Source organism: Corvus moneduloides, chromosome 10 (genome assembly GCF_009650955.1).
Source record: "Corvus moneduloides isolate bCorMon1 chromosome 10, bCorMon1.pri, whole genome shotgun sequence".
In the NCBI taxonomy this organism is placed as follows: Eukaryota; Metazoa; Chordata; class Aves; order Passeriformes; family Corvidae; genus Corvus; species Corvus moneduloides.
The window spans coordinates 18970104-18991364 of record NC_045485.1 but is presented as its reverse complement, the minus strand read 5'-3'; the positions used below and the strand labels follow the sequence as shown (position 1 = coordinate 18991364).

Sequence of the window (21261 nt, the reverse complement as noted above, 5' to 3'; positions counted from 1 at the left end):
CAAAAGAAATTTTTTTTTTTCTTAAGAGTCTTGCAACTTTGTTGCCTCTATCTTGCCTAAAGGAATTGACTCTCAGCCCTCTGATTTGGTGTTGCTGTTGCACTGGTCAAAACCGGTAAACGTGTCGATCTATTTGATTTTTACAATGTATTTAACAAGAGCAGGAATTGAACATAAAAGCTTCTTGCAAAACAACCCACAGGAAGTAAATAGTAGGCCTTTCCTCATGACAGGAAAGTGTTGCTGATTAGAATGAGTTTGCTGGATGTTTCTCTGTCTAATTTTAATACTACATAGAAGATCACAAAAGTAATTTCATCATTGGAATGATCTGGGTAGTCTTACACATTGGCTCGCTTGGAATAGTAAGTTCCACATGAAGATTTTTATTGATGGAAGTTTCCTGTGGTCATAGGGTAACTTTTTAATGTTCTAGTCCTTCCCTAAAAGTGCAAAAACGAAGATTCTGGCGCTTTTAAAGTTCAGATCCACTTGGATATTGTTCCTTTTCACCTCTGGAATTCCTGGCTTTACTATTTCCTTGTACAATGCTCTGTTCAGAAGATTCTGTTCATTATTTTTTTCCTGGGTTTATGAAGAAACCTGTTTCTTTTGTCCGCTCTCTGCCTTGTTTATGGTGAGAAGGCTTTAAAGCTAATTTGGCATTGCTGTGTGCTCTGTAATCGTTCTCAGTCTGGCTGAGCCACACCTCCCAAAGTACATGATAATGTGCTTTCCTCCTCTTGAACAAATTGTTTTATTTTAGACCAGCTTGTGCTTTCCCGAGTTTTGCCAGTCCTGTTGCCAAAGGGGCAGCCTGTCCTGCTGAGTCTATGAAGAAATGATCTCAGTACGATTGGAATACTGATCTGGCTTTGGGAATGATGTGAAAACCACTGGAAGCTTCAGAGCACTGATTGATGTGACATCCATTTAGTCTCACCTTGTATTAATGTGTTGCTTCCTTGGCCCCACATGCAGTCCTGTGTGGATGCTGAGAGCAGGACATTTCTTCCATTCCCTCTGTTGTTGTCTTGCTCCCCATGGATCAGAGGTGAGCTACCTATTCTTTATCCTGTTTTTTGAAGTCTTTATTGTACTTTTAACAGCGTGTCCTGCTTCAGCTGAAATGAAGCTGCAAGGACTCATGTCAAGATTATTGATGGTCACAGCATTAGGGACATGCACTGCCCTTCCCAAGTGATACTGGAAAGCAGAAGCAGGCGTGCTCACTGACATAAACCCTACCATGTTTGCTCACTCACTGTTGTAAGTTTTGGCTGGCAAAGTATTTGTCCTCGAGTAGCACCTGTTGTAGCCCTTCATGTTCAGCATGCTGAACTATTTTGTTTGGATCCAAAGTGGTTTGGTGCTATTGTAGCGCTCTATGTCATTGCTGGTTTTTGGCCCAGCATTGCACTTTAACAGGGATGAGTAACCCATATGCATATAAGGGTCAACTGGCTTATACTCATGTCTTGTAAATATTCTGGCAGTCCCTTTTCTCTGCCAGTGAGGCACAATTTTACGGTGTTAGACCTCTGTCTTCTAAAAGTTCTATTTTCTTTGGCCATTCTAGGAATATATTCTCCTTAGGTCAGGGCTTATTTTCTGTGGGACCTTTAGCATACTTGTGGGACCTATAAAACAGTAAATGCATGTTACAGTGCAGTGTGAATGTGTTGGCAGTAAGATCAGCAGTAGAGATAGTAGTGGGTTTAAAATTGGAAACCTGTTGTCTTGCTATACTTGCTTTGGGCCATCTGGACATGTTATTTGACTATCCCATTATTTCTCGTGTGGAGGAAGGAGCCAAGATCTTTGGTTGTTTGATGGACATTGAGAGACAGCTGAGAGATTAAATCTGCCTTTCACAGAGCATTCCAGCTCCCTGTGCTGTTAGGAAACCATATGCTCAGTACATTGCCAGTTCCCATCAGAGGCAAGACTGTCACAATCATTTTGTATCTCTCCTGGTGTGGGCTGAAGGCACACACTGATCAGGTGTGTTGGGGACAGTGGTCCTGCTCTTCCTCCCCTTCTCCCTCATCCCTTACTTCTTGGTAATACTCTTGTGTGACACTTTCTTTTTTCCTTCCCTAGAGAGAAAAATCTACACCTGTCTCTTGCCCACTGTGTCATTCCTCTGATTTGGCAGCGCACATCTTAACACCAGTGCTATTTTCTTTCCTTAAATGCAAATTCTGGTCTGGGTTCTGGTATAAAAAATTGTAACATTTCCTCATCTTCAGGATTTAGCAGAAAGGACAGTCCTCTTTGTAGTGCTAGAAACTTCCCTGTAATTCCTTAGATTTGTCTTGATTTCTCAGTCCCCATAGAATGACTTGCTGCCCAGGTGTGCCTTGCTGCTGTCACATGCTCTGCATCTCAGGTGTTTTGTTTACTTTGTGATCAGATAGAGCACCTTGTTTGCCTAGAACAGAAGCTGTGGCTTTGCAGCTCTTCCTGCGACCTTCATCAATAATGCATGCAAAAACATGGAGAGGTTTAAGATTAAAAGAGGCTTAGCTAATTGCCTTTGTCATTTGCCAGATTTGGGCAAAAGATTATGATCTAAGTCAATAAAAATTATACTCTTGGCAGGTGCCTTATGAAGTGTGAGAATACGTGGGCAGGGAAAAGCCTGGGCTGCCCAAAGCCTTTGTTCAGCAGAGGAATCATGCAGCAGGTCTTTGTAATTGAAATGCACCACAGAACAGCTTTAATGTGTGAAACAGCTTTCCTGTATACATGAAAAGCTAGATAAAAATGAAGAGCATGATGATGATGTCACATGTATTTCCCAAGGGGAAGTGCAGGAGGGATTTGGATGTGGAGTAGATGCTACAGCCCCAAATGCTGCTCTGTCCCTATGCTCCACTGCTCGCCCCAGCAGCACCCTGGGCCTCGCACTCCTTTCTAGGATGCTGCTTACACTCATTTTCTCCAGCCCGTAGCCCTGCCTCTGTCCAGCAGCATAGCCTGGTCTATTTATATTACAGATCTATTTATATTGTTTCAGGATAACTTTCATCATTGTTCCAAGTGCGTCTGGAAAGAGAGACGGAGGCTTGCCATGTAGCTGCAGACATTAGAAAACAGGGGAAAAAAATACTTCATCCTCTGCAAATGTTTTCCCTCTTGGCTCTTGGGGTTGGTGCTTCACTTAACTTCAACCAAATGTCAAATAAAGCAGGACTGGTTGAAAAGAAGTTGTCCTTAATTTATGGAGTTTCTTGTAAACAAGAATCAGCTCTTGGTTCCCCTTCCCTTCCTGCTTATGTTTTCCTCCTGCACTGCTCAGGGAGAGCTTCCCCTTATCTCTCTGCTGTAAAGACATCGTCAGCCCTTTTTCCTTCCTACTCAAGTGTTGTAAGCGATTTAGGTGTGGTGGTGCCTTATCTCTGTTTTCTTTGTTAGCCTTTTCTGTCTCTCAAAAAGTAAAGGAAACAATCTTTTGAAGATGAGTCTCTTCAGCAGGACCAACGATACAGATTGGAAGTCAGACTTTATGATAAAAGCACAAAGCCACTGATCAGAGGAGTCAAAAAAGGCATTGGGGCAGATCTTTGAAATTTAATTTCTGAGCCTCTTCCCTGGATCATTAGAAAACTACTACCCTGTATTAAAATATAGTATTTTCATTTTTTTGCAAATGTGTGTTCTGGGTGGAAGTTACTAGTTATTGGTGTTTAATGAGATATATGTCCCCAAATGCCTTCTGGAATAGCTGTCTCCAGTTCCATAACGTGGCATTGCAGAAATTATATTCCTTGCTGTGAAATGCAGATATCTATGAGAAATGTAATTCATGGAAATCTGTAGCTGTATAGGTGCCCCAAGGCTGTGGGCAGTGTGCTGAAATGCAGCACGTGAATGTGAACAGACAGGGCTCCTCAGAAGTCCAGCTTTGAGCTTGTTTCTGGTCCTACAGGCTTGAAATAGAAGAGGGCAATCTTAAAACAAATTTCAAGGGATTAATTTTACTTCTAGATAAAGGTTTTTAATTTTCTAGTGCCTCCCACCTAAAAAACCCCCAAACATTTGCCAGTGGAAGTGTGAGACTCCATAGGAATAACTGAAAGCTGCAGACTGTGTGTTTCCTGTCCTTACCTTTCACTGATCCCTGCAGATGCTGCTCCAGTGGATGATTTGGGAGAGGAGCACATTGGCACCTGAGGAAAAAGGTCTAAAGGCAAGGGAAGAAGATACCAAAAAATAACCTTATAGGACAGAAGGAGAGAGAGAAAACTTTAACTTCCAAAAGTTAACTAGGAGGCAGAGCTGTAATATGTTGTTAAAATGTAAGCAGACTTAGTACCCAGGCTTCTCTTCTGTGTTTTGTTGCTTTCCTTGAGGACCAGAACTGAGCTAGTGTTTGCACTAACTGCTGTTCCCTGATCTCAGATTTATTGGTTGCTTTGAGCTAAGAATTCGGCAGACTCAGAAGTTTTATTCCTTGTGCTTGACTGTTTCCAAGACTTCCAGTGGTTCCAATTTTATTGCAAATTTCACAATATTTGATTTTTTCCATCAAAGTTCAGCTCCAGAGTTCTAGGATTACAAGAAAATCCTTATTTAAAATTGCTCCTGCACTTCAAAGTTGGAGGCAGGGAGCATGAGCAAGCACAAACTTTTGAAGTATAAAAACCAAAAGGCAAATAATTGGACTTTTTCTTATTATTCTTAATATGTTCTAATTATTTGCTGGGTGTCTGACTTGTGATTCCTTTGCTATTTGATACTGAAAATTGACATGCTCAGTAGTGTGTTTTGTTGGCTTTCCTTTTGTGAACACTCAGAATCTCCTTATCCATTCTGTAAAAAGGGGCCTCCAATGTCCTTGACCAGATGTTTCTTACATATACTGACTTTTTTGCATAGTGTCAAAATGTTTGATGCTTCAGCCAGGAGGGCAGTGTCAGGGTCAGAGATAATGTTGTGTACACAGTTCAGCTTCAGGGATTTTTACTTTGTGGATTTGGGTTTGTTTTGGGGGTGGTTTTTTTTTTTTTTCAGCTGTTTTACCTGACCCCTTCTACTCCTGTTCATATTGAGTTATAAACATGGAGGTATCCAGAGTACTCCCTTTGACAAGAAGGTTGTGTGGATGTTTGTTAGGGACTTGTTATTAATCAAGTAAATTGATACAACAGAAATAGTGAGTGGCTGTAAGTCACTGTTATGTGTCACCACTCAGTGTTCAGACAGCAGGAAATTTTTCTGAGCATTTCTGGAAAATAAACTGGAGTAGAAAGATGTACAGTTGGAGATGGAAATGTGCCCTGTGGCAGGTATTCATCCAGGCAGCTGAGCAGCTGAGGTGGTGTTTCTCCCCCACAATTGTCTTGATTTCACATTTTGGTTTTGGCAGTTCATCTTTGTGCTGTTGTCCCTTTCCCTCACCTCTTCTTCCCTCTCTTGTGTTTTAACAGATCTGGTGGCTGGATCCAGAGCTGACGTACGGCAGTGCCAAGCCCTTTGTCTTCACACAGGGACACTCGGTGTGTAACCGCTCCTTCTTCCCCTGCTTTGACACCCCTGCAGTGAAATGCACCTACTCAGCTACTGTCAAGGTGAGGGATGGCTGTGAATGGTTCATGGAGCTCTTAGTTGCTGTTAACCTGTGAAAGCATAGTTACATCGTGTATGTACACCTGCTAAAAATATTGTGATTCAGTGTTGTAAGCAATACTGGATTTTTAAACTGTTGGAGTGATTCTGGTTCTTGGACCAGAATCAGGGTAGTGCCACAAACATAACTCTGTTGCCTATCCCACGTGGGTCTTGCCTTCCTTGTCCTCAATGCTGAAAGAGTAATTGTGAAATGGAAATATGAGAGAGAATTTGGCTGGTCCCTTCCAATAGGGGTTATTGATGATAATATTCAACAGTATTGTACTAAATTTTGAAAGAAAAAACCTGAAGTTTTTTGAAAGCAGCATCAAATAATGTTGCATTTTGTATAGACGAAATAATTTAATATGTGGGTGCTTTTGGGGCAGCTGGCATATAGGAGGATTCATATTTTTGGTTGGTATGTTTCCATGGACTGGGCAGATTGTGGTGTAAAAACTTCACAGAAATCTTACATTCTGTGTTATCTAAATTATTGTTTTTAATGTACATCATCAGGCCTACATGAAAATGAACCAGAGATTTGTGATTCAGTCATTCAGCTGTGATTATCTGGTGAGTTGAAGTGTATGATGGTGTCTTCCAGGCTCCAGCAGGCATACAGGTGTTGATGAGTGCCACCCAAAGCTCCTACGTAGAAGAGGAAGGTGTATATCAATTTTACATGGAATATCCAGTTCCTGCCTACCTAGTGGCCCTGGTGGCTGGAGACCTCATACACGCAGACATAGGTCCAAGGTAAGATTTGCAGTGAGTTCATTCTGCATTTTATGTCCCTGTACAGTGCTTCATACTGTAAAGTAGCAAAGATGTTGATAAGAGAACAGTTGGGTCCGTGAGCTGTGAGCACTGAGTTTGAAGTGTAGTTGGGTGTAAAGAAATTCATGGCACTGCACTGGCAAAGATATGTTCCTCTTTCATAAATGTTGCTTACTGTCCCCTGAAGTCATTACAGCTGCTTTCTCGTTGCCTTGTTGGAGTGATTTTTGGTTACCTCTTGCCATGTTCCATGGAGCATTAGCCTAGGAGGGCCTGGGTCTGATGGGAGGTCTCCTTGCACTATTACCATACATGGAAGTGTGGTGAGCAGACAGGCTGTTTTTTCTAAGAGATAATTCAGTTTGCTGAAGTATCACCTGATGTTTTCTGTTTTCTGACAGGAGCAGAGTGTGGGCAGAGCCTTGCCTGCTGCCAACAGCCATCAGCAAGCTTTCTGGCATTGTTGAACGCTGGTTGACAGCTGCAGAGAGTCTGTATGGCCCCTATATATGGGGAAGGTGAGTTTAATCAGTCTCCTGGGAATGTGCAATGGGAACAAAATAAAACAGTATTCAGAAATGGTCGTGCTTTCTCCCTATAGAAGGGCCAATCAGCATTTTAACTGGCACGATTGTAGTAGTTGCAAACAGACTCTGGAGTTTTCTCTCCACAAGTGGCAGGAAGGACCATGGAGGCATGGAGGTGTTTTAGCTGGTTTGCAGGACAGAACTGGAGGTTTCTAAACAGTGGGTCTTTCCTAAGGAGTGAGGGTTTTTCATACTACAGTGTTTTGTGATGCAAGTCCAGCATGGGGCCAGACACCATTTAAAATGTATGGTTGTTTTATTAATCTCATTTATTTCTGCATTTATTGTGGTATGCATGAGTATACTGAAAATCTCAGTACAGACTCATTGAGAGTCCAAGTCTCTCAAACCAACATTAATAGTTCTTGAATAGCTGGACTGTGTGTTAAAAATGAGTGGTTTTGAGAGAATACTTTCATTCTTTGGATGGAAGAAAATGATTATAAAAGCTTCATATATTTCTTTGCTAAAGGTAAGCAGGAAGATCTCATTGTTGTTAACTTATAAAATATTGCTTGAAATAATCTGAGAATGTGGCCCAGTGTGCCAGTGCTCATCACTGGTAAAGAAATTTAGAAAACAAAACAAATATTACTGTTGTGTTCTGAAGCAGACAGATTAAGGTGATTTTGCTGACACTGCATGTATAGGAAATCAATGAATTCATTGACAGCTTCCTAGCCTCTTTCTTTCCTGGGAGTCTCTGGGGACTCAACACCATGTTACACTACTGTTTATAATGTAAACAGTTTTCTGGCTCCCAGATACACAACTTGTGATGAGTTTGTGTGTGTGAAGGGAGCACAATGCTTCTGGGATGTGCTGGATCTGGTGCACATCAAAAGACTGTCAAGTCTTTATGTCCAAACATAAGCAGGTCCTTGGCCAACAAAACAAATTCTGTGATCCTCTGATCAGAAGAAGTAGGCACCACTTGCCCAGAAAGTTTGTTCCTGAAGTCAGGAGAAGGTCTCAGAAGAGCCTTCCCGAAAGAATGAAAAATGTTACTGTGTGTCTTCTGAAAGAAGTAAGTGTTACTATGTGTCTTCTAGCCGCAATTTACTCATCTCCTTTCTTCTTTCTTCTCTCCCTAATTTTAGATATGACATTGTTTTTCTTCCTCCATCCTTCCCTATTGTTGCCATGGAAAACCCATGCCTGACCTTCATCATCTCTTCCATTCTGGAGAGCGATGAGTTTTTGATCATTGACGTCATTCACGAGGTTGCCCACAGCTGGTTTGGGAACGCGGTCACCAACGCCACGTGGGAGGAGATGTGGCTGAGTGAGGGCCTGGCCACCTACGCGCAGCGCCGGATCACCACCGAGACCTATGGTACCGCTGCAGAAACTTCTTGTGCTCCTTCTTACCATAACTCAGAGTTGGCTGCATAGAGTATTTGCATTGGAAGCTCAGAAGTCTGTAGGGAGCTGGTTTCAGTTAGGTTTTATTTCTGGAACACACACCCACACACAGCCCCAAACTTTGTGTTGAACATCTTGCATACTTAGAGTTTGACGTTGTCTTGGCTTTAGTGGGCTCAATATCTGATATGGTATCAGGGGCTTTGAGTGAAGTGTGTTAGCACAGTGCTGTGGGGACTTGGAACTACTTTTGGTTACCAGGCAGATGTTGATATGTCAGAGCAAGGTGAGCAGAGGATGCTTCAGAGAAAGATAAGAAGTCTTATCACAGTTATATTGTGAAATAACTGTCCTGTGAAAAAGTGTTCTTTTAATTCTGATCAGTTAGTAGCTACCTACTGATAAAAAGAATGATGGCAATGGCACTAAAAAAAAAACGTATAGATTTATGTAGCTGTCTGTTTATGTGCTGGAGGCTTCCTGCAGGATTGTAAGCCCTGCCTTTGCTTGCGTCAGTGAATTTCACAGGTCAGTTTTATGGTGCTGTCTTTAGAATATAAGTAGTAAATTATTCCTCTTGCTTTTAAGTTTAATTGGCTTTTTATTGAAGTGAATAATGGGAACGTATGCTTTTCCAGTTTGTCCTGTTATGTTCTTAAAAGCCAGTTCCATGTGTTTTCTCAAGCATCCATTGTAAACAATCTTGGAAAAGTTCCTAGAAATCTTGGCAGCAAAGGTGTTTAGAAGAAAGCATTTGTTTTTATTCATGTATATTGTTTTTGGACACAAGCTGATGATAATTAAGTTTAGGCAAAGAAGTGCTCTGAGCATCTATGGAGATGTTACAATGCATATTATGTGTCTTTGAAAGCTGTTTTATGTTGAGTAATTCTCAGTGGGTACTACTGTCCTAAGTCACATTATACATGGCAGTAATGTGAGTAGGTCAGAAGATATCAACCTATTCATCGTCTTAGTCTGTCCATCCAACATAGAACAAAACGCTTGCTGAATTTTGTCTGTTCTGTAGAACTGGTTGTTTCAAGGAGCATTTGTTAGGAAACTAAAAAAAGGCTTTCCCAGTGCCATTCTTTAGTAAGCTCTTTCTCCATTCTATTTTGTTTCTAAGACAAACCTCTGATCTAAATCTTACAATTTCTGACATAATTTCTGGAGTGTCTCCTATTGATAGTAAAAAGGCATCTTTGTAATGATATTGTTTAGGGAAATTTGAATCCACTGACTACCACTCCTCTTGGATCTTGCTTAATTCTCCCCTCTGTTGCATGAAGTCATTGCCCTTAACACTAGTTATCCTAGTTCTTGCTTTCCCCTGGGAAGCACATCCACTTCTTTGTCTGCTCATGCAGGCTCTCCTGTTTTCCAAACATATCCTGGTTCTTACTACGCACTGGGCTACGTAGGATTCGGATGTTACATTGAGACTGAGGTTGTATCTATGTAACAAACCCTCTGTTTGGGTTAAAAACTTATCAAAGAAGGCTAAAATGTTAATAGCGATGGATGTTAAGTATCTTCTGAATCTGAAAATCCATTTTCCGCAGCTTCTGATGTCTGCAAGGGCGTAGTAAAGATCCCTTGCCTTGGCAGTGTAATACAGCTAGTTTGGTTTGAAAGCATGGAATGCTCTACGCTGCAGTTAGGGAAGAGAAAGGAGTAGTTTACCCAGTCACAACTGTAAAGAGTCCTAATGAGAGGAAGGTGAAAAACTTTTACAAAAACAGGTAGGATGATACATAAAGCTTAAAAAATATACACAGGATCTATAATACAATAACCAAATCCAATCCTTTTCTCTTTCCACTCAAGAGGTGACATTTCCTTAGTAATATCCTTGGCACTGGTGACAGCATGTTTTTGTAGCACTTGATTGCTCCCTGAAAGTTACCTGTACAATAAATTTGTTGTAGTGCTGCTCTCCTTATCTTGCAAGAACTGATAAGATGATGTCTAGGATGTAAACTTTAGCATAGTTTTCATGTTGCTTTGTTTTTCAATGCAGCCCGATGCATCATCAGAGTGAGGAAATACACTGGGTTAGGCTCTGACTGCCATTATTCATTACAAGGATGTTCTGCACTCAAGTTTCTCTGCCATTACATTACTGTGATTCTGTCTCACTGTTCCATCTTTTGCACCTGCAGCAGCTTTTACTTTGTCCCTGTGCTAGTCCTGCCCAGGTCAGGTTTTGCTGATCATTTTCCCATAACTAACAATTACTTTCTGGGGTAGGAGCTGCCTTCACATGTTTGGAGACCGCATTCCGCCTTGATGCTCTCCACAGGCAGATGAAGCTCCTTGGAGAAGACAACCCGGTCAGCAAGCTTCAAGTTAAACTGGAGCCAGGTATTGCTCTTGGCTGAGGCTGCTCTACACAAAATTACACACATCTGTATATCCATGGTGGAATATAGACAAAAGAAGACTAATTTTTACATATCCTTTATGAAAAAAAAAAAAAAGAGAAAGAAGTACTGGTTTGTAAACGAGTCTAAAAATAAATAAGGAAGCTTAGCTTTCAAGCTTTTTTCAAAGTTGGATAACTCATCTTTACACAGATATTGTTCTGTGTAAGAACACAACAGATTTGCTGAGTAGAAAGAATGTAAAAACCTGCCTTGAAAGCTATGTGGGTTTGAAATTCTGGATATGCAAAATAAACTATTTTATAATGGAAATATTTGGAAACATTGTGTAAAATCCTCTGCTATTAAATGTTGCTCTCTTTATGTATTCATTTAAGAACTATGTATGTATGTATTCAGCATGCAGATAAACAAGTACTTGCTCTAAGTTGAGCTGTGCAGAGACTGGTTATTCCCTGAGCCAGATGCATGACTGCACTCCTGATTTACCTGTCTCTTTCACTGATAGTTCTCTAGTTCTGGGGTCACATCTGGGTGGGTGAAGCAGTTTTCAGTCTAGATGATATTGGAGCCAAATGGGATGGAAAAGCATGTGTTGGAAGCCTCAGAAAAGGAGCAGCAAGAAATGATTACCTTATATTGATGTCTTTGAAAATTTGTGGTGTGGTGATTCCCAGAACCTGGCGCTGCAAAAAGAAAAAAAGATTTGTTCTCCAGTTCCAGATCTGTTTTCAGTGACTTCTAGTTTGAAGTGACTTATTCCATTGGGAATTACTACTTACCTTACAAAGATTGATTAAAAAAAAAAATTATTTTTCAGGCTGTGCTTTGGACTGCATCTATTTAATTTACTGCAGTAACTTAAATGTACTGACAACAAGGCTTGTTTTAAGTCACTATGTGTTGCCTTGGTGATCTCTGAGGGGCCTGTATAACTTAAGGGCTGGAAATCACTCTCCTTATTAGAGTTTATCATGTTGTCTTCTCCTTTCAGGTGTAAATCCCAGTAATTTAATGAACCTCTTCACCTATGAAAAAGGTTACTGCTTTGTTTACTACCTGTCCCAGCTTTGTGGTGACCCCAGACACTTTGACTCCTTCCTAAGAGTGAGTGTAAATATGTGTTTTCTTGAGATTTAGAGCTGATTTTTTGTTGTTGTTGTTTGGTTTTTTTCCCCCCAGATTCTGTCACTGTGGCTAATTGTTAAGGGTAAAGTTGAATACAAGTGTGTCAGAGGTGGAGAAATGTTGTGGGCCTGTCTGTCAACCTACATGAATCTGTCTACAAGATTTCTGAGATTCTGAGCTTATGAGGTGCTACATACAGAATAGTAGTATACTTTTGTTATCTCTTGTTCTGTGCTCCAAGTAATTAGAAAGCTGTTCCAGCAGATTGCCTCTGACTGGAAAGATGTGACTTGATTCACTACTAAGAAGTATTAGCTTGGGGTTTTTAAACCAGGGTGACAAAGGGTATGGGTTACTATATTGGGGCAGGTTGGTGCCTGGAACCACACTTGCAAAACCTATTGAAAATTGTCAGCTAATGACTTGTTTTGGAAAAGGAAAAAGAAATGATACTCAGCTGTCAATGTATTTGCAGCTACTCTTTTTTTTTCTTGTTATGGTGCTTCTTTAATTAACTGGGTGAGGAGGGAGGATATTTTTCTTCATTTTTTTTAAACCTTCAAATACTTACTCTCATGTTTGTATTATTTTTGTTGTTGTGGCATGCAGTGGTTCTACGTCAAAAGGAAGCTGTCTTGCTCCTAATCATAATTTGAACTTTTTACTATTTTAGGCCTACATTGAGAAGTATAAATTTACCAGTGTTGTGGCTCAAGATCTTCTGGATTCCTTCCTGAATTTTTTTCCAGAGCTGAAAGAGCAATGTGTTGAGAGCAAAGCAGGTAGGAGATTTACTTAGTTAACTGTGAACACTGTAGAAAACCTGGATGATAAATGTTGTGCTTGGCTTGGAGGATTCATAGGGAAACGCTAAGGCAAACAAAACCGTTTGGCAACAACCAGGTGTTCTTGACAGAATATGTGGTTACTGCCTCTATGTTGGGGAATGAGACCATCTTAAATTGCTGACAGTTTTGGCATTAATTAGCTGAGTGTTCCTTGGTTAACTTTCTCATTAACTCACCTTTCACTGCAGACAGAATGATCAGTGCATGTGAGATTTACACATGCTTAAATGCAAGGAAAAGGTGAACACACTTCGAAATTTCATCTATTTTAATAACAGAAAACATGCTTTGAGAACTGTAACTTTCCCAAGATCCTACCCATACACATAAAATCTCTTCCAGAATGCTTCACTCTCTTTTATATCCCCTATTTATAGCTGTTGGTGGATTTGTGGAAGGTCTGTGGAGTACCAGCTGCTTATTATCTCACTTGCTTAAAGAAATGAGACTCATCCTGCCATGTGTCCATCCCTGCAAGTAGCTATTGAGCCCATTGGTCAGTTTAAACCAGACCAGCAGAGTATAGTTCTTAGGGATACTGGATGCCTACAAGCTTTGTGGAGAGGGAACTGCCTGTGGAGAGGTGTAGATGAGTGAGTTTACTGTGGGAAAAGCTGCAGCATGAGCTCAGCAGCTCTGTGTTTTACTTGGCCCACTGGCTGGCTAATGAGTTAACCACAGCATTTGCTAATTTTTGCCTGGCTAATATTCAGGGGGTGCAGAAGATAGGAGTTCTAGTGTAGATGGCATGGAACAGGAAGTATTGCCCAGAGTTAGGAAAGTATTGAGGTGGTAAAAGGTCAAGAGGAAGAGCTCTGTTGGAAAGCAGGCTCTGCTGCTTTTGAAGAAACTTGGTTTTTTTGTTATTAGTTGTATAAATAAATTTAAATTGCTTGGGTTTACTGGTGGGTAGGAGGAGTTTAGTCAGCCCTCTCACCTCCCCCTTTTTTTTAATAAAGTGTGTTTTCTCCATATTCTTCAGTCTTCCTCAGAATTCTGAGAGAGAAATGTAGGCACACAAATATTAGAGCATAGTTTGAACACAGGTACTTGTCAGCCTGGCTGCCTTAAGAGCACGTGTGTTTCTTGTACCTACTGTACTGTTGAGCTCTAGAAAACTCATGGTGAGGTTTGGAGAGGTGTTGCTGGCAGTCTTCCACCTGTTCCATAGGCTATCCCAATGAGGCTGCTAAGACTGTTGTGTCACTGTAATTATTGGTTGCTGTTGTTAGAACCTCTCTTAACTATGCCAGAAGCAGTCCCGAACTTTGAGGCAGCCAAGCCACCTGCAGAGATCCCTGCTCCACATTTTTGGTACTCCTCATTCCAGGACTGGAGTTTGAACGTTGGCTCAATGCTACAGGACCTCCGTTAGCTGAGCCAGACTTATCTCAGGGATCCAGTCTGACCAGACCAGTGGAGACACTCTTCAAACTCTGGACCACAGAGCCTCTGGACTCTGTTGCTGCTGCCAGCAGTGTTGACCTCACTAAATGGAGAACGTTCCAAACTGTGCTTTTCCTGGACAGATTGCTGGATGGATCACCACTGCCACATGGTGAGTACTCTTACCAGGATAGTAGAAAATTCTCCCTGGAATAATTGATTGAATTCTGAGGATCTCTACCTCTGGTTGACATTATAATTGATGTAAAGTCAGGTAGATGTCCCTGCCCATGGCAGAGGGATTGAAATAGGTGATCTTCGAAAGTATTTTTTCAGCCCAACAGATTCTATGATTCTGTGATTTTATGAACTGTTATTCTCTGATGACCCTCAAAATTGACAAAATAGGTCACAGTTCTTTCTCTGTGTGTGTGCTCTCTTCAGAGGTGATAAAAAAGCTCTCGGAATGTTACTCCTCTCAGCTGGACTCCATGAATGCAGAAATCCGTATCCGCTGGTTGCAGATTGTAGTCCGAAATGACTATTACCCAGACCTTTACAAAGTCCGTCGCTTCTTGGAAAACCAGGTACTAACTGCTGGATTAAAATCACTGCACCTCTCAGTGCATGAGACATGTGCATGAGACATGCGACGTGAAAGACCTTGGAACTTCTGCTTCCTGGCCAAGTGTAGCCCAGGTGTGTTGCGAAGGGGCTGAGCATGGCTCACCTGCTAGCGGTGGGGAGGAATGGGCAGATGTAATTTCAAATGCCTACAGATAATCTCTGCTTTTCTAGCCTGACTCAATACCCTTGTCCCAGCTCTGCCCCATGCATTTTTTTATTGGTTTGTAGCAGCCCTGGCTTTTCCAGACCACAAGTTTTTGCACTACTAAATAATGTGATTATTTGAATAATTACACTTCAAGCAAGGCTAGAGCTCATCGAGTTCTTTTCAGTAGTAGTTATTGTGCAGGAGCAAAAGGTTAATGCATGTGTTCAATGTGGCCTCTTCTATTTGGCCTTTAAAAAAATAGCTCTGTTATTTGTGGAAGTAGCTCAGTCTCAGAAAGCAGATGCTTTTTTATTACCATTCATAAAATCCTTGCATCAGACTTAGAGTAGTCTCATCTGTCTTTTGAAGAAATGTGTTGCTTGTCTCCAGTCTGAAGTTATTCAGGGCTGGGCTGTTGGAGTGTAGCTGAAGACTGTAGAAGAGCTGAACTCCTTGACTTTTACTGAAGTGTTTTTATGCTGTTTTCCTTTTTTGCAGATGTCTCGGATGTACACAATTCCACTTTACGAGGACCTTTGCACTGGCACCCTCAAGTCTTTTGCCTTAGAAATTTTTTACCAGACCCAAAACCAGCTGCACCCCAATTTGCGGAAAACGATCCAACAGATCTTATCCCAGGGCTTGAATCCACTTCCTGCCATAGACACTACAGCAGTCACTACAGATACACCAGCAATGGTGCTTGAGGACAAAGTCTCAGAGGCCACAAATGGTGCCATTTCACTCAGGGATGTCAACGTGTCTGCTTAGATCACCAGTTCACGCCAGCCACGAAGCTTGAAAATGGGGACAGGAACAGAGGAAGGATACCAAGTGTTGCCTCCTTTCCCTCAGCCTTGCAGCTGCAGTGTGTTGTAACTGGATTCCTCTTCCAAAACACAAAGCAAATGTGCCTTCAAGTATCCAGCGTGTGATACTGCCAGGTTTCAGAGATCTCCGCCAGCTGTGTGATGAATATTTTGATGCAGTTTTTACTGGGCTGGGACTCTTGGGCTGTTGCTTCTCCATGGAAAGTTCCCTTTTCTGAGGCTCTTTTGGATGGTTTCTCCAGATTTGTTGTTTGGGGGGGGGGGGGGAGGGAGGAGGTGTTCTTTTTTTTCTTTTTTTTTTTTTTTTTTTTTTTGTCTGAGGCCACTGAGGCATGTCCTACTTGCTGTGTGAATGTTGCTGGGGAATGTGTATGTGTCAAGCTGTCATTGTCCTGATATTTGGGCTAACGTTCTGCAAAGGAGAGACTCAGGAATCATTAGTGGCAGCAAACATGTTTTCATGTTATGCTCCTTCCTGTGACAGAGGTATTGTGATTTGGGAGGAAGGGGACTAATGCTTAAAGAAAAAACTAATTTTAAATAGCTTCTGTTCCCCCCGGCCCATAGGTGGCTAAATAATAATAATAATAATGCTCTTTATATATATAAAAAAATATATAAAAAAGAACAGGGAAGCATTATGATGGATTTGGAATCCTTCTGTAGTTAACCCTACCCTCAGTTTTCCCTTTGCACTCGATGGGACAAGCAATAAAGAAATACATAGGCTTGAATTTTCAAAAAAAGTTCAAATTAGGTTCCCAAATGCCATCAGTTCTGGTACTAGCTGGATGCCTAAATCTTTTTAACTGTTTTGACAAGTCTAGCTGCAACCTTTTCTAGTATGTCAGGATGTGTGGCACATGCATCAGATGCACTCTGTGTGTCTTCTGTTCTGTCCTTTCGGAGGAATTAACAAGACCTGTAATTTTTTTAAGATCCTCAGCAAATCTTGGCCTGTAAGTCAACCATGACAATATCCATGCTAAGATTTTACTGCCCTGAATAATGTTTGCCTGAATAACAGTTGCCCTATCATACAATAGTCTGAGGGAAACACCACCTTTCTTGATGTGAAACTTTTAAGTCCCGCTTTACCTGAGTCTGTTTTCTGACTTATGGTGGGAGTAAGGTGCCATTTCATTTCCCTGGTGTGTTGTTTCTCTGGATCACTGGCCAGCCATGCAGGATGGGGAGACACTGTCTTCCTTCTGTGCTGTTTGGTCTCAGGAAGCCGAGGGCAAAGTGTCCTGGGGTATTGCAGAGTACAGGCAATGATGGTTCTTAGACTCTGTGCCACAAACTTCTTAACATGTGAGTACCCTTGTGCTCTCTTTGAGCTCCCACAAGGCATCTCTGAGCTGATGCATCACCAGGATAGTATGAATAAAAGGCAAAACATTTGGAAGAGGCTCAGCTAACAGAGATGTGAGAGAGAAATTGTTTTATACTTCAGGGCAAATTTTAGCCCTGCTATGGGGATCTGCATAGACAGGAAGAAGGGGAAATTTGGGAGGGTTTTTTTTTTTCTTCACCAAAAGTATCTGTTTACACCCATGTGTGGATGGGGACTTAGGTGCTGTTACTGGATCTGCATTTTCTGGCTTTAAATTAATTTGGATTTCACCATAGCCTTAGCCTGGGCTGAACTGGGATAAAGCAATAATAAACTCAGGCCTCTGTAGTGCTTCATTAGTTTTAAAAATGGGCCATCAGCATTGCTGGGCTTCAGAACTCCAAGCTTTGCTCTTTGCTCCTTGAATGGGATTATCTTTTAAATTCTGTTTTGTTTTCCCAGAAAGGATGGAGAATGATGTTTTCTGCACAAATCTCTTTCCTTTTCATTTGTTGTTCTATTGAAAGAGATTTGTACAAGCTGACTTTACACTTCTGGAGTTGCTGCTGTTGGTGCTGCGTCTCCTGGACCCACTGCCAGCAGCGGCAGCCTGGTCGAGACCAGGAACCACTAGCGTTTTTTGGAATCACAGGCCTCTGTTTTAACACGTTTTATTTAGTGGGAGAATGTTTGTGACCCTGGTGGGAATTTTTCATTTACATGGATGCCTTATGATGATTGTCAAATTAAACTAAGCTTTGTGACAAGTTCAGCCTTTTGGGAAGTTATTCAGCGTCCCTGCTCTAGCTGTGTGGAAGAGCTAACTTGATACATTGTCTTTGTTCTGTCCTTTTCTGGGGTGCAGGATAGAGGGAGTTTGGAAGCTATTTCAAAGCTGCACAGGAAGGTGCTGGGGAGGTGGCAAAAGCAAATAATCAAAAGTAAATATTATCTATTGTTACTAGAACTGACTGAAATGCATCAGATCAGCTCTGTGTTTGCATAGACACATATTAGAGCAGGGAAATGCTGACTGAAGTGAACAGACTGTTTCCTGATTAAAGAACACAAGACGTAAGTTAGTGTTTTTGCTCTCATCTCTGTGAGATCCTATCAAATGGCTTTTTTCCTAGGACTTGTTTTCTGAAACACAGAAGCAGAGCAAGATTTGTTGAAAGTACTCCATGCATCCTCCCCCAGGTACTTCTGTTTCTCCTGTGAGTGAGGAGTGCATTTTTTATCTTGTAGAGACAAAAAATTGGCAGCAAGTTTGTGGAGATAAGCCTTCCTTTTGTTCACAGAAAATAAATTGGTGCTTCAGGCTAGTTTCTGTCTTGATTTGTAGTAGACTTCACATTGACAGGCAAATTAGACTGTGATTAAATAGAAACTATTTATTTGCCTTATCTTTGGTCTGTTCATTTCTGATCTTTTTCAGTCAGATTAGACATCAAATCGGTTTTATTCAAACAGATGCCAAGAGATTGGGTTATCTTTTTTATTTTGAAAATGAAAACGATTACTTTATTTCATTGCAGCTTTGAGCAGGGCAACAGAAGATCTAGAAATATCACTTGTGGGAAAGCTCTGAAGAGACAAACCGTTTAATAAAATGGAATGTTTCTACCTTGTTTTTTTAGCATTTCATAGCCACATTGGTTGATACATTAAATATAATTCTTGTTAGCTACAGTATACTCTGTTAAGCTTGTATCAGGAATTTTGGTGTCATGTTACATTGCAACATTTTAACCACGAACTCCATCAACCAAGAACAATTCTATCAAGTATCCCAAACATTCGACCAAAACTCTCTCATGTTCTTGCACTGCAGTGACCTTGCCCATTGCCTTTTTTGGATAACACAGGACCTTCTGTACATCTAAGCTCGTGTGCTGCACAATTCACTCAGGTCAAGTACACTTCTTCAGTCTGCTCTCCCTGTTTGTCCGAAGATAGAACAACACAGTACAGTCAACACTCTTAAATCGGCACGCTTATTTTCACACTTTTTACTATAGATTGATAAAAGCTTAAAGCCACTATGACCACAATATCAGAAACTGCACTAGAAATCACAGTGTGAGATTTATCAAGCCGCTGTCCTCTGAGACACAGAATTATTGTCAGTTGTGAGGACACAGTTTGACACTGATTTTGTTGAAGCCCCAGGTAAATTGGTTTAGCTGTTGATTACATGCATTCCTGGAATGCATACCTAATGTCTAGTTTGGATTTGTCTAGTTTCATCTTCCAGCTCTGGAAGCTACTGCTTTGTTTGTGAAAGTTAAACTACTTACATATAAACTACTTACTTCTTTCTCATGTAAGTACTTTTTGATTCTTAGTGAATCAAGATTGATTGGTCTATTGCTGCAAGGTGTCTTCCACAACTCAGTGTATTGATTTAGCTTGGGTGGAGCATGATGTTTCAGTATCCTTTTAAAGTGTAAAACACTTTAAAAGTTTCTGAAAAATTACCTCAAATGCTGCTGCATATTCCACATCCACTAAAAGAATTTTTTATTAATATCATCCATCCTGCTTTTCCTGTTAATTACAGTAGTAATTTGGGCACCTGTTAGTGTATGTCTTAACTGGACATAAGAGACTTTTACAGAAAAAGGAGGGTAGAGAAAAGCTATTCCATATTCTAGAGGTGACTTTTCACTCTGTATAGGGGGAGACTAGCTAGTTGCAATAAATGATTGAACCTGTGTGAACATTTCCCTTCAGTCCTCTTCTTGCATGTGCCTTCTGCATGAGAAAACTCAAGTCTTACACCTCTGATTTCTTGTCCAGAGAATTATGGTTATGTTGAACGTAGTATGCTCTGTGCTCCACAAGGAAGGGGTTTTAATATACTAGAGACAAGTCTCTCTCTAAAAAAGGAATGGCATTAGTGGGGTTTGCAGAGCATTGGACCCTTTTCCAAAATTGTATTTACTGAGGTGCAGCATCTTGTGTGCTGTGGTAACCAGGCTGGAAATTTGGAGCTGTGCTCTACCTCTGTGTGTGCCTGAGGTAGAGAGATCTATAACCCCAAACACCCACTCCAAAATCTCCCTTAAGCAAAAAGACATTCTGTGCTGTTTCTGTGATACAGCTCAGATCACTGTCAGCTGAGTATTGCCTGTGACTTCCTAATCCTGGTATCAGGATTTGGACAATTGGAAGAGCTCCCTTGTGAACAGCTTCCATGTGTCAGAATTTGCAGAAACAAACACACACACTGGGCCCAGCCACTGCTTCTCGATTACTTTTACTCCTCTCCCTGTCCTTGAACCACTGGGAGTTGGAGACAAAAGCAAACATGGGATTGATGAAACCCCAAAACTGGAAAACAATAATGAAAATATCAAACACCATTCTAGAGGATCATCTTCATTGACATGGAAATGAGCTGGTTATTTAGCTTGACACAAATCCCTTTTAACTGTTTAAATTACTATAGCAACAGGACTCAGCCCCTCTCAGACTTCTTTCCTCCTTTACAAGGAGAAACGAAGCGAAGCACGTATGTTAAAGTGGACTGAGAAACAGACTGACAACAAGGCAAGTATCATTTTGTCTTAAAATATTATCTTCAAGACATCCTGTCTAAATAGACCTGTGTTTTGTCTTCAGGAACAATTTAATCCATCAGGATTGCCAAGAGGCAACAGGGAAAGTTCTCTGCTGCTTTTGTTCCAAAGAGTTTGGGGTTAATAGGAAAAAAAATCATCAATTCCCACTGGATTAATTTGCCCCTTTCCTTGCAGTGGGGCAAGGAAAGCATGTCAGGTATCTGAGAGACCAAGGTGATATCCATCTCTTTCCTTCTTCTAATAGCTTCATAAATAAATAGATATTTAACTAATTAACTGTTGCAGGTTGGACCTACTGTATTTACAGTTAGAGCTCAACATTTATCCTGCTTGCTAGACTCAGTCCTCCAATGGAATTTATGCAGTTGTGTGATCGCTGTTTCCTAAAGAATGCAGGGGTGAACTCACACAGATCAGAGCCTCACTGTTCCTGACACAGAGGCCTTTTTTTCCCCTTTCCCTCCCCCAACAGACCTCTCCTGTGTCGCTCACTCGCAGCCGCGCAGCTGCAGCTCCCCCGCATGAGCTGTGGACAAGAGGGTTATTCTTACTGCCAGCAATGTTTCCCCTGCTCCCGAAAGGGTCAAAACTTCAATGTGAAAAGTCTTGTTTGTTGATTAAATTTGCAGTATGCGG

The 21261-nt window shown here is 41.1% G+C and overlaps 1 protein-coding gene across 6 annotated transcripts in view; it reads left to right on the top strand.

The window, feature by feature from the left end:
* ABCC5 (ATP binding cassette subfamily C member 5) overlaps positions 1–18669 on the top strand; it is a 70587-nt gene extending 51918 nt beyond the window's left edge. For 3 of the 6 annotated variants that reach the window (XM_032120000.1, XM_032119999.1, XM_032120005.1), the window contains 10 exons: positions 5436–5576; positions 6224–6375; positions 6798–6914; positions 8084–8319; positions 10602–10715; positions 11730–11842; positions 12537–12645; positions 14042–14269; positions 14542–14684; positions 15371–18669. In XM_032120000.1, the coding sequence (XP_031975891.1) occupies positions 5436–5576; positions 6224–6375; positions 6798–6914; positions 8084–8319; positions 10602–10715; positions 11730–11842; positions 12537–12645; positions 14042–14269; positions 14542–14684; positions 15371–15643 (1626 nt within the window). In that variant the 3' untranslated portion in view covers positions 15644–18669. Of the gene's footprint in view, positions 1–5435; positions 5577–6223; positions 6376–6797; positions 6915–8083; positions 8320–10601; positions 10716–11729; positions 11843–12536; positions 12646–14041; positions 14270–14541; positions 14797–15370 lie in introns of all 6 variants that reach the window. The other 3 variants (XM_032120001.1, XM_032120002.1, XR_004242161.1) reach the window with 2 other exon arrangements.
* Positions 18670–21261: the final 2592 nt, after the last annotated feature.